This window comes from Micromys minutus (genome assembly GCF_963924665.1).
Source record: "Micromys minutus genome assembly, chromosome: 12".
Taxonomy (NCBI): Eukaryota; Metazoa; Chordata; class Mammalia; order Rodentia; family Muridae; genus Micromys; species Micromys minutus.
In genome coordinates, this window is record NC_137981.1 from 56,727,177 (window position 1) to 56,744,039 (window position 16,863).

General features: G+C 47.3%; 1 protein-coding gene across 2 annotated transcripts in view; it reads left to right on the forward strand.

Moving 5' to 3' along the window:
* Positions 1-615: 615 nt before the first annotated feature.
* Positions 616-16,863, forward strand: part of GATA4 (GATA binding protein 4) — a gene marked incomplete at both ends in the record, with an annotated part of 38,232 nt that continues 21,984 nt past the window's right edge. For both annotated transcript variants that reach the window (XM_080926978.1, XM_080926979.1), the window contains one exon: positions 616-1,228. In XM_080926978.1, the coding sequence (XP_080783104.1) occupies positions 616-1,228 (613 nt within the window). The remainder of the gene's footprint in view (positions 1,229-16,863) is intronic.

Genomic DNA, 16,863 nt, shown 5'->3' on the forward strand with positions numbered 1-16,863 from the left:
GCTGCCCTGGACACCAGACACTCGGTTCTGAAAACCATGTGGTGCTGCTCTCACACTTGTTGCCTTTTCTTCTTCAGGACAGCCACTTGGAAGGGAACCGGCCCTCCTGCTGTTTCTTCGGACCCGGACCCGCACTGGAGTCAGCAGCTGCGCCTGGGTGTGCAGCAGGTGGAAAGCAAGGTCTAGGCGCCTCTAGCCGGTGGGTGATCCGAAGGCCTGCTCAGGGTGTTCGAGCCCAGCCTCGACTGCGTTCTGGGCACCTCCAGCCTCTGGGCCCTGGAGTCAGACCAGCCCTCCTCCTGCACAGTTTCTGGAGCCACCACAAGTCCTATTTGGGATTTTTGTTTTCTTCCTGAGCAAGCCAGAGCCTAGAGATTGCTGCTCTGATGCTGGATTTAATTCGCATAGATTTTGAGTGAGCTGGGCCTCTCCTCGTTGTTTTCTGACCTCCGTTTTCGCGACAGTTCCGCACACCTGTATTCCAATTCTTGTCGGTTTTTTGTTTTTGTTTTTGCTTTTGTTTTTTTGTTTGTTTGTTGGTTTTATCTGCCGCGCCCGCGTGGGCTCCTTGACTTGAAAGTAAAGGGGGCACACCGAAGCTCAGAGCTTGGGGCGATGTACCAAAGCCTGGCCATGGCGGCCAACCACGGCCCCCCGCCCGGCGCCTACGAAGCGGGCGGACCTGGCGCCTTCATGCACAGCGCGGGCGCCGCGTCCTCGCCCGTCTACGTGCCCACTCCGCGGGTGCCGTCCTCCGTGCTGGGCCTGTCCTACCTGCAGGGCGGAGGCAGCGGTGCTGCATCTGGATCCACCTCGGCTGGCAGCTCCGGGGCCGGCCCGTCGGGTGCTGGGCCCGGGACCCAGCAGGGTAGCCCCGGCTGGAGCCAGGCTGGAGCCGAGGGAGCCGCCTACACCCCACCGCCCGTGTCCCCGCGCTTCTCCTTCCCGGGGACTACTGGGTCCCTGGCGGCCGCCGCGGCCGCTGCTGCAGCCCGAGAAGCTGCAGCCTACAGCAGTGGCGGCGGGGCGGCGGGCGCTGGCCTGGCGGGCCGAGAGCAGTACGGGCGCCCGGGCTTCGCCGGCTCCTACTCCAGCCCCTACCCAGCCTACATGGCCGATGTGGGCGCATCCTGGGCCGCGGCCGCCGCCGCCTCTGCCGGCCCCTTCGACAGCCCAGTTCTGCACAGCCTTCCTGGACGAGCCAACCCTGCCAGACACCCCAATCTCGGTGAGTACTGAAGGGCCTTGCGCCCAGTCTGGGGATTCAACTTTCTCAACTCTGGTGAGGCTGGGGACATCCTTAAGGCAAGGAGCCTCCCAGAGAGGCAATCTGGAAGTCCTGGAGACTCCAGGCGGCGGCGCTGGCGGCGGGCCACAGTGCCCTTCTGTAAATTGGTGGCCTGGTCTGCATAGCCCACTGGTGACAGTGGAAGAAGGTGTTGGGTTCTCTAGGGTCAGCTGGAGCAGTCTGGGATCTGATACCTGGGATTCAAGCCCTACTTCTTTCATCCCTTCCTCTGAGACCTCAGCAAACTTGAGACCTGCACCATTTGGCAGCCAGGTTAGAGGATCCCTCAGGGTGGCAGATGACTTTCCCGTAGGGGGTTTCACGCCGGAAATAATGAGATCAGCCAAGGAGACCGCCAGAAAAGGGTTAAACTGGAGCCTAGCCCTTCCAGTCCTCTGGCGCATTCTGGGGTCTCATGGTGCCACTCCCTGGTCAGATACTTTAGGTCAGTGTCTGGGGACAGCAGAGGGGCTTCTTTATAATGTCTGAATTAAATGGAGACTGTAGGGCTGCGGCTTTTCAGGAAGGCCAGATTAACAGTAACAGTGGCCAGTATTCTGGTTTATTGTCTGACTCAGGGACTGCAAACTTGCCGACTTATACTATCTGCACACTGAACTGACTTTCAGAGGGACCCTAGCCACTTGGGCGGGGGCGGGGGGTCGGGAAGAGAGAAAAAGGAAAATGGCCGCCCACTCGCACAAAATGCCAAATACCCTATTCACGTACAATTTCTGAAATGGATTGGGGGTGCAGTTTGGATAGAGCTAGCTCCAGGGGAAGAGAGGAAGCACAGATTTGAGAAACAAAGTTAATGTTTATTGACTATCTACTAAGTGTTAAATCCTTTTGCATTTGCTGGCACTTTGAAGAGTAAAGTCTATCCCTTGCCACTCACTGGGTGGCCATGGAAGGTCCCCGAGAGGGGGGTCTAGCCAAACACACATCCCAGGTAAACTGATTAACGGTGGAAGTGGCTGGCGCCAGGGCTGGGTTAGTGGCTGCCAATGTCCTCCTCCCCTGCAGGGCCAAGTAGACTGCACCCAGAGGAAGGAGCAGAGAGCAGCTTGGAAGTGAGTCTTTGGGCGTTGGCCCGCATCCTTAGAAGCTGAGTTCCCTCCAACCCAACCCAACTCCTAGTTTAAAATAAGAAGGAATGAACTGGGTATGATACCCCATGGCTGTAATTCCAGGGATAGGGAAGATAGCCTGAGGTACATAGCAGAGCCAGTTTAATTAAAAAAAAAAAATCCTAGAGTCAGAATTTAGTGTTTAGATACAGCAGAGTGAAGTCCCCATCCAAAGCTGAAGACGTTCCAGTATCCAGTATAAAAACAAAACAAAGTGACATTATGTGACAATTCATGAGAGCATAGGAGCCGAAGAAGGTTCTTCAAATCCTAGGATCCACACACAGCAAACGAAACAACAGGGAGCATCTCCTCTCTCCCTGAGAGACTGTATGGGGCTCTCATGTCTGCCCCATGCAGCCCCTGCTTGGTCAAAGAAGGGATCTGGGGATTGTCACGAGGGAGCGCCAGGTGTGCGGAGAATCTGTGGTCATGCTTCCATGTGTTTGGGGCCCACTTGAGTATTTTTGTTGGTTTTGTTTTTTTTTTGAATCACACCACCCTGGGAAGGATCTGGCAGTCTGGTGCCAAGGCTCCAGTTATAGGTGCTCCCTGTGAAGGTGTTTTCTTCTCCAGCCTCACCCAGGGACAGAAGATTAAACAGTCCTGACATTGGTTGGATTAAGGCTCTACCACTAAGAGACAGTCCCAACTGCTCCTCCCCGCATGCTTTGTATACTGCCTGCCTATCCTCAGACATTAATAATGCTTGGTAGCTTCAGTGACAATCAGCCATCAGACAAGCTAATGGTACCAAGTGACTGAAGGTTAAACAGGATGGGTTCCCTTCACTATGACCACAGAGCAGAGCGCTAAAACAGCATATAGCATGCTGATGTGACCACAGGCTTTTTGGAGCCACCAAACCTCAGGGCCACGTGACCTTGGGCAAGTTGCCTACCTCTCCATCCATCTCATCTCTCATGATCTGTAGGGCAGCTTTACTTCTCTTAGAGCATCCTGACTTTGGTAATCTGTGTGATATCTAGTAATTGCTGTTTTATAAATGATAACTGGTTTTTTAAAAATTAGTTTTCTACATTTTCTAGGACTTCCTAGGATTTAGGATTAGGAGTTAAGCCTGGGACAGTCTCTATTGGGCAGGGATAGTTGGTTATCTTAGTTAGATATGAAACTGTATAAATAAATAGTTACCCCAATTAGATATGAAAATTTACAAATGACTTGTGGTAAAGTAGAGGAAGATGATCGGAGAGACAACCTGAGAAAGCAGGAGAGGAACTTCCCTCTGGAACCCCAGAAGTCTCCACCTAAGGTACCACAGGACAGAACCTGAACCTACTGTTACAACACATAAGAGAGAAACAGGCTCTTTTGCCCATGCATGTGCAGAATGATACAATATAGCCAACCCTTTGCTTTAGTAACAGACTCACTTCCAAAGTTAAATCTCAGAGGCAGATTCCTAAGTCTAAAGTGTTTTTAGTTTGTGTTTAAGAAAAGAGCAAATATCATCATCATCTTTTTTTAGGTTAGTTTGTTTTGGTGTAAATAGCAAGTTCTTGGGCTAAGTATTGGAATAAGGCAAAAAAAAATAAAATTAAAAAATGATAAAAAACCAACAGGGCCATTTGAAAATACCTGAACTTGGCAAGAAATAAGTTATCCTTTTCTGACTGTTATATATGTGAACTTTAGTTCATTCCAAGTTCAACAGACCTAGGACCCTGAAGCAATTGTTGGAAGCATTAATTAGGCACAATAATGGAATTCTGTGACCTTACTGAGACTGGTACAGAGTCTTACTCATATATGGGTGCCTGGCACATGCTGGGCAAGTAGCAAATATTTGAGTAGAGATCTGGGAGGTAATTGCCCCAGGACTCTGCCCTGCCCTGGTCAAACCACACAGAATGACTGCCTGTGTCCTTTAAGAAGCAAATTAGAACTGGGTGTGGCGGCATACACCTGTGACCCAGCACTCAGGAGGCTGAGGCAGGAGAATTGAGCAGTCAGGGCTACTCTGAGCTCCATGGCAGCTTAAAAAAAGAGAAAAAAAAAAAAAAAATCAAAGATAGAACGGGAGAGTCTCAGAGAAGAGTGGGCAGGACTGGCAAGGGCCCTGGAAACTAGGTCCCCTTCGGAAAGCTAGGCTCTGAGGCTGTGAGCAGGTACTAGGGCTGAGAATACTGGAGTCTCAAAGTGCAGCACAGACCACGGCTTGTACTCATGTTTTAATGAGCTGGAGAGGTCCTGCTCCCGTGCAGGCTGCATGCACAGCTAGCCAAGCAGTCCTTGCACGTTCGGGGCTGTGTGTGTAAGCCGTCACATCCCTGCAGCGGAGAAAATCGGCCATCTCTTTCTGAAGAACACCGTGCCAATGGCGATCCTGCTGTAGACGTCTGGCTAAATTCATGCAGATGTACTCTTAAAATTTTTTGTTTTTAGGTTTATTTATTTTGTATGTATGAGTGTTTTTCCTGTATGTGTAGTCCATAAGCGTCTGGTGCCAAACGTGAAGGGCAGAAGGCAGAGGAGGGTATTAGATGGTCTGGAACTAGAGTTAAGTGTGGTTGGGAACCATCATGTGGGGGCTGGGACTCAAACCTCTGCAAGGGCAGCAAGTGCTCTAAACCGCTGAGCTACCTCTCCATCCTAAGATATATCCCTAAAGTAGGACACTTTTATTGTGTGCATGGCACATCACAGCCTAGTCAGTTTTGTGCCTGTTAAGGTTTGTATAGACCCAAAGCCAAAAGAGAAAGAGGAGATTGAAAGAGAGATTAGATTAAAAAAGAAAAAAGACCTTGAAACATGGCATGCTTGTGGCTTTACTGGGATGCCTGAGAAATATAGCTTACTAAGGAGGAGTGATTCCCTTGTGTCTTAAAGAAATAAGTAATCCTACTGTTCTTACGGAATCTGGGGGAAATCCGGAGTTGTTTGAGGGCTGACTGAGAATAAAAGAAGGAAGTAAATGTGTGCACACTGCTCGGCACTGTGGAAACAATCCAAAGAGTAAAGTGTTGCTCCCTGTCAGGTGGGCTGGGGCGCTCATGGCGTTCAGAGAGTCAAAGACTGAGGTCAGTGGGAAAATGGAAAATGCTGTCGTGTTTGTTGGGTCCTTTGGGGACTGCTTTATCAATTAAGCCAGTTCGTTTAGACAGGGAACTCTGTGATCCCCGAGGTAGCCTGTTGGGCTCAAGAACTATTTGTCAGTCTTCAGAAAATCAAAGTTGTTTAATTTTCCGGTTACAACCTTGAACAGGCCAATCAAAGTGGGGACTGGTTTGTGGTGCTAAGTGGAGAACCAATTAAATAAGGAAGGTGTGTTGGGGTAGCCTGGGGTGTGTCACTGCCTCTAGTGACACCTGTCACTTGCCCATTTGTGTCCCATGAAAAGGTCAGGCCACATTTGCTGGTGGAATATGTTCAGGAGACAGTTCTAGATAACAGCTTCTTCTGTTCCCTTCCCTGTTGTTTATTTTTCCCCCTCTTTAAATGCACTCAGAAGACAAACATACTGTGAGGTGTGGGGGACAGGAACTCTGATACCTGTGGGTGGGAATGCTCGTTGGTACAAGCTTTGTGGATAGCCATTGGTAAACCAGTCAAATTACAGAGCAGCTAAGCCCTTGACACTGAACTTTTGACTCCCAATAATGAAGTCTGAGGTACACATTTGCCACTTTGTCACCCACAAAACAAAACCCAGAAGTAACACAAATGTACACATCAGGGTGTACACTCAAATGCTGCACAAGCGCCTAGGCAGATAAGGTGATTTGGCTGTCTTTATCGGGCTGCCTAAGATCCTTCCCAGCCACTTGGAAGTGCTGGAGGAGCAGGGGGCGCTATATTCTTGGTGTCAAACATGGGGAAATACGTTGTATTCATTTGAAAATACACAATAATCTCTGAAACCCTTCCTTGGGCCCTAGGTACAGAATTTGTAGCATTGATTATTTGTGGGGAGCCCATGGGGAAGAAAAGGGATGAAGTTGGAGAAGCTTGCTGTGCCCGGGTGTGTTGTAAAATTGAAAACGTGTTTTGATCCGCTTACACCCCCCCCCTTGTGCTTTATAATTCTACCAAATACACAATCACACTTATGTCTGACAAGATGGTTCGGTGGGTAAAGGAGCTTGGCACTAACGCTGACAACTTGGGTTTGATCCCTTGGGCTCACAAGGTAAAAAGAACCGACTCCTGAAGGTTGTTTTCTGACCTCCACACGTGTACTGTGGCACAGGAACATGTGTGCATAAGCATATATACACACAATAAATAAACACATAAGATAAAGCTTTTACCCAGTGAGCCATCTTTCTGGTCCTGGTACTATTGTCTTCACCGTCATAAGAGGTTTTACACACGCGGTTCAGTGTCAGGTCCCAGCCTGGATATACAATGCATCTTGAGAATGTTTCACATTGTGCAAAACAACAGCAGTTCCTCCGTCCCCACTCACGCTGCTCTCCGTGGCTGGGACTTTGATTACTCTCCCTACTTCCTATGAGCAAAGTCACATAATACTTTTGTCTTTTGTGTCAGGTGTATTTCACCCAGTACGATGTCTTCCAGGGTCGTGGAAGCTGTACGGTGTAGCAGTTGCCTTCTTTAAGCTGAGGAGTAGTCCACTGTGTGGCTACATTTCCTTTCCCCTTCCTATGTGGGTGGACATCCTACTGGCTTCCACCTACCACTGTGGGTCCTGCTGCCATGAATGTGCAATGGAACCCTTTGAATTTTAAAAACAGAATGATGGTTATCCACTTTTAAGAACTATTAGACGGGGTGGCCAAGACGGCTCAGTGGATACGCCTTTGCTGCTGCTTGGTGCAGTCCTGACAGCTTGATTTTGAACTCCAGACCACATGTGAAAATGGAGGCAGAGAACCGACTTCAGGGTGGCCCCCTGACTTCCACACAAACTGTGGCACGGGGACCCCTCATGATAATAATGACGGAAAGCTACTGAAGCTTTTAAAAACAGACACGTCGTTCATGAAAAAAATTTAATGGTGTTTATAGACATGCGGAAAAAGCACGTTTAATTTTATGTTTTTATCTGATTTATTCCTTTACAAACTCCTGGAATTTCCCCTAAGCCCTGTTTCAAGATCCTGACAAGCAGCTTGGTCCATCATTACCTGTTCCCTGAATCTGTCTTTTGACTTTGCTCCTTTACTAAGGACAGATCTCACGCTGGGGCAGGCCAGTCTGCAGCTGTGGTGCATCCTTACCCCCTAAGTCCCTTCCTGGGCACAGACACTTATATCTGGTCGTTAGTAACTAATTCTGGTGGACAGTTCTCCTTCAGGTGATGTTAAAATCAGAACATGCTGGAAAACCACTAACCTTTTAAACTGGTCATCTAAACTGCCGTTCAGTCGGGGCTGGAGAGATGGCTCAGAAGGTAAGGTGTGTTACTATGCCAGCAAAAGAACATGAGTTCAAATCCCCAGCGTCCCTACAAGATGGCATTGCAAGTTATAACTCTGGTGCTGGAGCAGGAGGAGAGGGAAAAGCAAGTTGATCCCTGTAATCTTCTGGCCAGTCTAGTCAAATCAGTGAGTTCCAGGGTTAACAGGAGACCCCATCTCAAAGATGAGGGCCACAGATAGCATTTGACGCTAAACCTGACAACCTGAGCTAAATCCCAGAACCAACAGGGTGGGAGGGGTGAGCCCACTCCCCCATGTTGTCCTTTGACTTTCACACGTACACCATGGCATTGCATCCCCTCCCCCAAATAAATATAATTAAAAAGAAAACCCAGGTGGCCAGGCGATGGTAGCATCTGCCTTTAATCCCAGCACTCGGGAGGCAGAGGCAGGTAGATCTCTTGAGTTTGAGGCCAACCTGGTCTCCAGAATGAGTTCTAGAACAGCCAGGGCCACACAGAATCTTTCAGGGAGGGAGGACATGGGGATAGGTGAAGAGTGACTGAGGAAGACACTTGAAGTCACCCCCTCGTCTTTCTGTCTTTGTCTGTCTGTCTCACACATGCACACGCACACACTCCACAGTTAAAGAATCGTGCCGAATTTAGAACAGAAGCCACTGCAAAAGTTGTTGCTTCTGCTGAGTGGGAGGGGGAGGGGGAGGAGGACTGTAGTTGGGGGGGGGCTCTTCTAGCGTTTTCTAGAAGACCCATTATTTTGAGATGGCTGCTGCCCAAAAGAACTTCCAGGGAACTGGTTGACCTTTGGTAGATCATGATGAGGCCTCGTGCAGCATTCTCTGAATGGATTACTCACGGATTTTATTGACTCTATACAGCTGCTCACATGTCACCTTCTGGGGGGGAAAACCAGGAAAACAGTATAAGCAGGAATTAACCTTGAATTCATCTTAATCTATATAAAGTAAATTTATAGTCTTGGCCCGAGGACATGCATTTAAGAACAACCTTTTAGAGATCACACTATACAACAGCCCACCATGAGTAGGAAGCTGGAAGGCTGCGGCTGCCTGGCACTGCCGGATCATCCCTGGGGGTTGGGGGTGCTGGTCTCTGTCTGCTGGAGAGAAACTCATGTTCCCTGCCCAACCCTAGCAGCAAGCTTCTGCTTAGCAGGAAGAGAAACCCCTTTAGGTTTATGGCTTCCTCCTCTGATATACTCTGCTACACTGAGCCTTTCCAAACTGCTAAGCTCATGGCAGCTGAAAGGATCCCTTCTGCAAGGTAGGCCTTCTCACTTCCTGTGGGCTAGGTAGCGTTTCGGCAGAGTCTAGGCCTTCCTCATCCCACCCATTCCTTCCCAAGGATGGAGCTGGCAAAGGGTGATCACATCAATAGGAACTTCAGACTTGTACATCCTCAGCCTCCTGAAGTTGGTCTACAGAGAATGAAAGAAATCTGCCAAATTCAGAGCCAGATGTTCCCCTAAACGGACTGTTGGCTGTTTAGGAAAATCAAAACCCTGTGATTCTCTTAAAAAACTTGTAGAGGGATCTGTTTCCTCATCTCCATCTTCAATGCCTGTCCCAGATGTAACTATGGTAGGCAGAGAAGAGAAAAGCAAACCAGCTGTGTTTTTAATAAAGACAAGTGTGGGATGTGTATGCAGACCAGGAAGGAAACCCCAGACTGCGAAAGGTTGTTCGGCATGGAACCCGGCTTCCAGTGCTGACTTTTTCAGGATTGGCAGGTGGCCTGTGTGGTTTTATCTATTGCTGCGCTCTAATCAGAATTGGGCCAGGATATTCAAACTCCTTATCTCAGTGAAGAGAATTTGGTTTTCTGGCTTTTGGCATTTTTACAGTCAGTCATGTAATGGACTCGATACTTGACTTACTGTAGTTAAAATATCCTTTTTCACTAACAAGTCTAATCTGGGCAGGTACAGCAGTGCATATTATAAAAATGCCTCTGTGGGTGCTCTTTGTTGCTGTCTTAGTGCCGAACAGCCACAGACACACTTTATTTTTATGAGAAATGAAGAAACCACACATCTAGGATGGGTGGGAATTTTCGTAGGTTATACGCTCTAGTCTTTGGGGGTCTCCCAGCTGTGCATGAACTCAGCTTCCTTTTTCTTCCCATTGAAACGTCCCGAAATCCAGTCAAACTTTATCACCTTCACTCAGAACGGGTCGATAGCAACTGGTGAGCAGGTTAATTATAATCGCAGAATAAACGCAGAAGTCTCAAAGTTCACCACTTTGCAATGTTTTCAGACCCCTCGGGGACCATGCCAAGGGGTGCTCATTGACCCATCAGAGCAGGTGTGGCAGCTTGGAGCAGGGGCAGACAATCGGATCTGATTTGGGACTATTCAATTGTTTCTTATCTGCAGCTTTCCCTATCGAATGAAGTCTGTCATTTCAGATAAAAAGTCTCATCCATTGCGCTGCGACCTGGCAGGCTACATTTTCCTCAGATAAAGCTTTCTGGTTGTTTTATCAGATTAGGCTGAAAGAGTTACGTGTCTCCCTCGAGGTCTACAAGGACCTATTCAGATATTTTATCAGGTATTAGCTCAAGGAGACAACCCCCCTCCCCTCTTTCTTTCTGCAACCTAGGAAAGAATGACCTGACTTCCAAGCTCATAAATCAAACCAGGTGAAGAGAGGTAATAATCCAAGTTGTCCCTCAAAATTGAGTAGGCAGAAAAGCGAACAACAAATATGACCTTTCCCTAGCTTGTAAGAACTTAACTTGACCCCGCATGAAGAATGTGGTTCCCATGATTGCACACTTAGCAGGAATATTCTGCTGATGGGAAAGAAAAACAAAAAGAAAAAAAGGTTGTTTTCCAGGTAAAGATAGCTTCAGAAAAACACATATTTATTTTTCTGTCTCAGGAAAACTTTAATTATCTTCTACAAAACTTAATGTATAAGAATTTGGCAAAATGAAAAACTCCCAGGGTGCAACTTGTCAGGAGTCTTACCACACCAAGCTAGCCAGTGCCAAGCAGCAATCCCTGGGTTTTTAGTTGCTGTACACACACACACACACACACACACACACACACACACACATATCTACATATGTATTATATATGTGTGTGTATACACATTTGTATATATATACATATAAGCATGAATATATCTATATTTTAAAATCATCACAAAAGTTACTGTTTAAAAGTCACTCAGCACTGGAAACAGTTTCTTTAAGATTAGTGAGCCAGACAAGCTCCCAAGCACTGGTCCCTCGATAAAGCAAAGTTAGAGGATTAGTCCCAAGAGCAGTCAGTAAAAGCCATCAGATGCAAGAACATTTGTGTAAAGAGATCTTTTCGTTCTTGCAGACTGAGGGCTAACCAATGCAAAGCTAAGGCAGATTTACTTTATATTTGATTATTTATTTTTATGCTAGGCACTGCATGCAATACCTTGAACCCACTAAGAACATATTCTAACACGGCTATCTTCTCAGCTTATTTATAAGTTCTTAATTGCACCCTTTGAAACGAAGTCCTTCTTGCAAGCTGTGTTGATTTATGAGGCTGGAAAACGTGAGCCAGAGTTGTCAACTTGCAGCTCAAAAGGATTCCAGGAGCCCAGTAGCTACAGGGAGGCAACAGTTCATGGGTCTGGTATCCCAGCTCCTCAGGTCTGTGGAGCTGACCTCTTGCTGGCCTGCTGGGTGACCTGGAGCAGCTTACAAGGCTTTTCTTTGCTTTTGCATGTCTGTCTGTCCACGTCGTAAATGATGAAACCGGGCAACAGGGGGGTGCGAGGAGCTGCCTTAAAGCCCTTGGAGGACTTTTCAAACATTTAATTCAATGTTAATTATACATACAGATGTGAGGGTGTGCATGTCAATTCTGTGCTTACAGTGCTCAGGAGAGGGTGTTGATCACCTGGAGGTGCAGTTACAGGAGTTTTCCAACCTCCTGATGTGGGTCCTCTGTGAGAGCAGTTAAGAGTTCCTAACCACTGAGCCATCTCTCCAGCTCCGAGGGAGACTTTTAAAAAACTCAACATGCCTCATATGTGTTACTCAGAGGGACCGTGCCTGTGTAGACCATCGGTACCAGAACACTGACGTTCCTAGCAGCAGATGTGCATCACACTGGCAGAGTCAAGGAGGTTTCCATGGCTACCTGTCTCATTAAACAACAGTGTATTAGAAATGGCACATTAGATGCCATCATTCAGGGTATTTTTTTTTTTTTTCTTTCTACATAGTAAGGCACACAACCCACTAAGATATATAAAATCAGCTTGGGGGAGCCATGGGTGGTGATGTACGTGTCTTTGGTTTTGGTTTATTAATAAACCCATTCACTGTTAGAGGTCCTAGGACACTCCATAGATTCACAGAAGCTACAGTGGGTTCCGGACACATCCTTTCTTCCTAGGTCACCAAGCCAAGAAGCATCTGCAGACTCTCTGAGCCTCACAGCTGGTCTCTGGAGATAAAAGCTTAAGCAAGACAGTCTCTAAGGAGTTAGTGCACTCTGGTTTGAGTTCCGGCAACGCACAGCAAGTATGGGCACTAAACAGCGAGTGTGCAATCTAAGAGTTATAAAAGGGAAACTTCCATTATGCAGGAGCCCACGTGACATCTCCACCTGCATTGGTACAGGAATTAGAGCCCAAGCTTCCCGGAAAAGGGGGTCTGTGAAGTCCTACAGGCCAAATGGGTGTTGGTGTGTGGAATCCATACTGGCTGAGGCTACTGCTGGGCTTTTTTCAGTTACAAGTTAGGAGTGGAAAACAGGCAAAGAGGCATCGAAAGAGTCAAGACCCAGAGGTCCTGGGGGAGATAGTAGACTTGGAAACAGCAGGGTTTGAGTAACTCTTGGGTCTTAGCACTTTGGTCTGGATGAGGAAAAGGAATGCCCTTGTGTGCACCGTTGCTATAGAGCGACAGCTGCCTCCGAGTCAGTGAAGCCTCGTGGTCGTGCATAAGTTTTCTGTTTTCATTAGTTTTTATTTTTTCCCCTGAGACAGGGTTTCTCCGTGTAGCCCTGGCTGTCCTGGAACTCACCCTGTAGACCAGGCTGGCCTCAGACTCACAGAGGTCTGCCTGCCTTTGGCTCCTGGGTGCTGGGATGAAAGATGCGTGCCACCATACTTGGCACACAGGTATTCTTAAGCTGTGGAGCAAAGGCCGTGTGGTTTAAACACTGGGGTGCACTCAGTGGCCTGATGTTAAGGTTAAGAGGGTAGGTGCAAAAGGGAACCAAACTCCAGGTCGGTTTCACCCCAATCCTCTGCCCAACTCTGGGGTACAAGAAAGGCAGTGATCTGTCCCTAGGAGGCAGTCTGTCATAGCCCTACCTTCTTCACTTTCGGTAACACCACCCAGCTGTGTTTTCCGAATGCTGTAGATAGGGGGAATGGCTTTAACCAGGAATAGCAATATTTGCATGGGGGAAAATGCTGGTTTGCTTTGTGGTGCAAAGATAGAGCTCAGGGTTTGCATGAGCTAGGAAAGTACTTCAAACACCAGGCCACGCCTCTAACGCCTCCTTTATTTTATTTTATTGGATACTTTATGTATTTACATTTCAAATGTTATCCCATTTTATTTTATTTTTAATCTTCATGTAGAGTTGTCTAGGCTGGTCTTGAAGTTCTTTGGTAGCTCAAGCAGTCCTTCTGCCTCAGCTAGAATGGGACAGATCTGTGCTAAGAGTCCTGACACGATGACAAAGTATCAGTGGATCCTGAGGGGTGCGTTTACTAACGTCCCTGCGTCGTGCAAGGCTTAGAGTTAAAGCTGAAGGACACTGCTTAGCTTGCCTTCCTGTCTTCTTCTGAAGGTCTCTTTAAAATAGATCACTATAAATTTTGTTTGTTTGAGACGGGCTTTCTCTGTGTTGCCCGGGCTGTTCTAGAACTTACTCTGTAGACCAGGCTGGCCTTTGAATCCATAGAAATCCTCCTGCTTCCCTCAGTGTTAGAATTAAAGGTGTAGGCCAATACCACCCTGACCCAGCACCTCTCTATAATTTTAATTTCAATTCTTATTAAACTACCCAGACTGGCCTTGAATAGATTACAGTCTAGGCAGGTCTTGAACCTATGTCTGAGCAGCTGGGATGGCAAACCTGATCAGTCCCTGCTGAAAATGCTATTGTTTTAATGCTGTCTTTCCTTCCTCACTTGTTACCTGAAATTCTTCATTAAAAAACAAAACAATTTTCAGCTTACTGAATGTTCATCTACTTAGAGTGTAGCTTGGCAGAGGGGCAGAACAAATGATTTTTACCTTACTTTTCAGTGTACAAGGTAACAACTTCCCCCGTCAGCATCCTTCAGAGGTAACTTATTAAACTAAATAACTAGAATTCTTAAATTCCTGTTAGAACATTTTAGACCTCTGGTGTGTTTTGGTTTTGTGTCTTGATTGGTGCCCAGATTGTAACATTTTTGCCAGGGTTGTTCTAATCGGCTTCTGGGTCATTTGACAAAATCGAATAATTTTCTGCATCATACTACAGAAAGTTCCATGCTTCTCTGATACATGTTTCCCTTCCAGGCCCCAGTTTGATCAATTTCTTGGGAAACAGAGATTGTCTCCTCTGTGGCAGTACCCGAGACCAGTCAGAACCAGTTCAGCAGGCTGTGGGTTGGTCATGCAAAATAAATAAATAAATAAATAAAAACAAAAAACAAAACAAAAACATTGCAATCCAAGAAAGGACAAGATATCTGTGTGTTTATCCCCTTTTCGTTCAAATTGGCAAGTTCAGTAGAGAACTTTGGTACATTTTATGTGTCTGTTTTGTTAAGGTTGTGGTAAAGTATGTATAGCCCAAAGTGCATCACTGGGGGCAAGGGACACGGCTCAGTTAGTAGAGTGTTTGCCCAGCATGTAAGAAGTTCTGGGTTTAATTTCTATCACTTTGTAACCCAGGAATGGTGTTACATGTACCCTAGCACTCTAGAGGTAGCGGATCAGAAGTTTAAGGTCATCTTTAGCCACACATTGAGATTGAGGAGATTGAGGATAGCCTCAAAAAAAAAAAAAAAAATTATGTCTTCTGAGTGCATGCTAACTTACCACAGTGGCCATCTCAGGGTTTTGGTTGGTTATTTTTTGCTTCATTTTAAATTTATTTTATGTGCGAAGGTGTTGGATCCCCTGGAACTGGAGTTACAGACAGTTGTGAGCTGCCACATGGGTGCTGGGAATCGAACCTGGATCCTCAGGAGAGCAGCCAGGGTTGATCACATGTAGCTACACCCACCTCTCACCCTACCTGAGCACTATGGATGTCATCATACATATCTTGGGGTATCCTCTCTCCTCTACAAGTAGCAAGGTAGCCATGGTAGCTCTGGATAAAGTGAGCCTAAAAAAATCTAAACTGGAAAATCTGTAGAGGAGAGAGAGAGAGAGAGAGAGAGAGAGAGAGAGAGAGAGAGAGAGAGAGAGAGAGAGAGAGACATGGCTTGTGCTCTGCTTCTCTGTACCTCATGCTACTGGATTTGGCTTCTTGGTTTGTTTGGTTGTTGTTATTATTGTTGTTGGGACAGGGTCTCATGTGGCCTCTGTACTCTTGAACAAGCATTCAATGTAATGAAGGATGGCCTTGAACTTCTGATCCTCCTGCTTCCTCCTGGGATATTGGATGAGTACCACCATGACCAATTACTGCTTCGCGGGAGTTGAAGCCAGGGGTCCGCGCTTCCTAGGCAAACGCTAACACCAAAGCCACATCTCCATCCTGCTGCTGTTACTTGATTTGGTGTTTCATTGGACCAACCTTGTCTTGAGGGCAAGAATTAACACCGCATTTTAGGCTAAGAGATTGGAGACTGCACAGGACCACCATGGCACATCTCAAAGGGAGCTGGTCACTGGGGCTGTGGGCAGCATTTTGGAAGAGGGGAATTTGAGGCCAGAGCACTAGGGCATTCAGGTGGCATTTAGGAGACAGTTAGTCATGCACTAACCATTGCTGCCTCCATTTGAAACCTTCACAATCAAAGGGGATTCCCAGGGCAGCAGGTAGGAATGAAGAGGAAAGAGAGGGTGGCTGGGGTGGAAGGTGCAAGCCGCAGTAACACATGCTGGCAGTCAGGAAGCCCAAACCTCAATTGCTCTCCAAATTATGCCTTGAAAAACACAGCTGGGCTCATAGCTTGGTCTCATGGTGCTCCAGGGCTCCAGTGGGCTGCCATCTTTTCTGGGCTGTGTATATCAAGACACGGGGTTTGGGACCACAGTTTGTCTTTTTCCATTGCTGAGAGCTGAGCCTTCTCGTTCTCCTCCTCATGCCGAGTGAGTAGTCCCAGTTCCACAGAGCGGAGGGAGTTGTGTCTAACAGTGCCGGCCTCTGATCCTCATCTTAACAAAGGGCCAAGGAGCTCCGAGGTGCTGTGTAGACACACACTCCCCCAGTCAGACTGTTTAAATCGTGTAAGTGCCTGTTGATTCTGGAGGAGAGCTCTGCCTGCTTTCAACGGCTTCGCCGAAGTGAGGAGACACTTTCCTTGCCGGGAATGTTGATATTAAGTTTCCTGCCCTATGTAAACACACCTCCAGAAACAGCACTAATAATGGAGACCTTTTTCCCTGGACAGGACAGACGGATAGCGGTGAGGAGAGGAAGACGGGGAGAGCTGGCCACATGGACAGTGTAACTAGCCGTGTGCCTGAAGTGGGGGAGCCCTGTTGTCAAACTTTCTGTCTTGTTTGCAGAGCTCCTACTTAGAGGCCTCACTGAGATTTCCAGCCTTACTTGGCAGGTGAAAGATGAGAGGTAGCATCTTGTGAGTAGGGAGCTGGTTTGGAGAACAACACCCGAGTTAAAGCCCCGGTTTCACTCTTTGCAGCATCTGCTACCTTCCACATCTAAGGGCTATGGACTCAGTTGAAAAGCACCTGCCTAGCATGCATGAGGCCCTGGGCTCCTCCTAACTACAGTAGAGGGGGATTTGCTGCCTGTCTTGAAGGAAGTAGATGGGCCAGCCTCGGCTGCTGGTTCTTGGTGAAAATAAGCTGGACGGTGTCTCCTAAGTATTTGTCCTTTATCAGCCTGGAGTCATAAAGTTATGGGATATAGT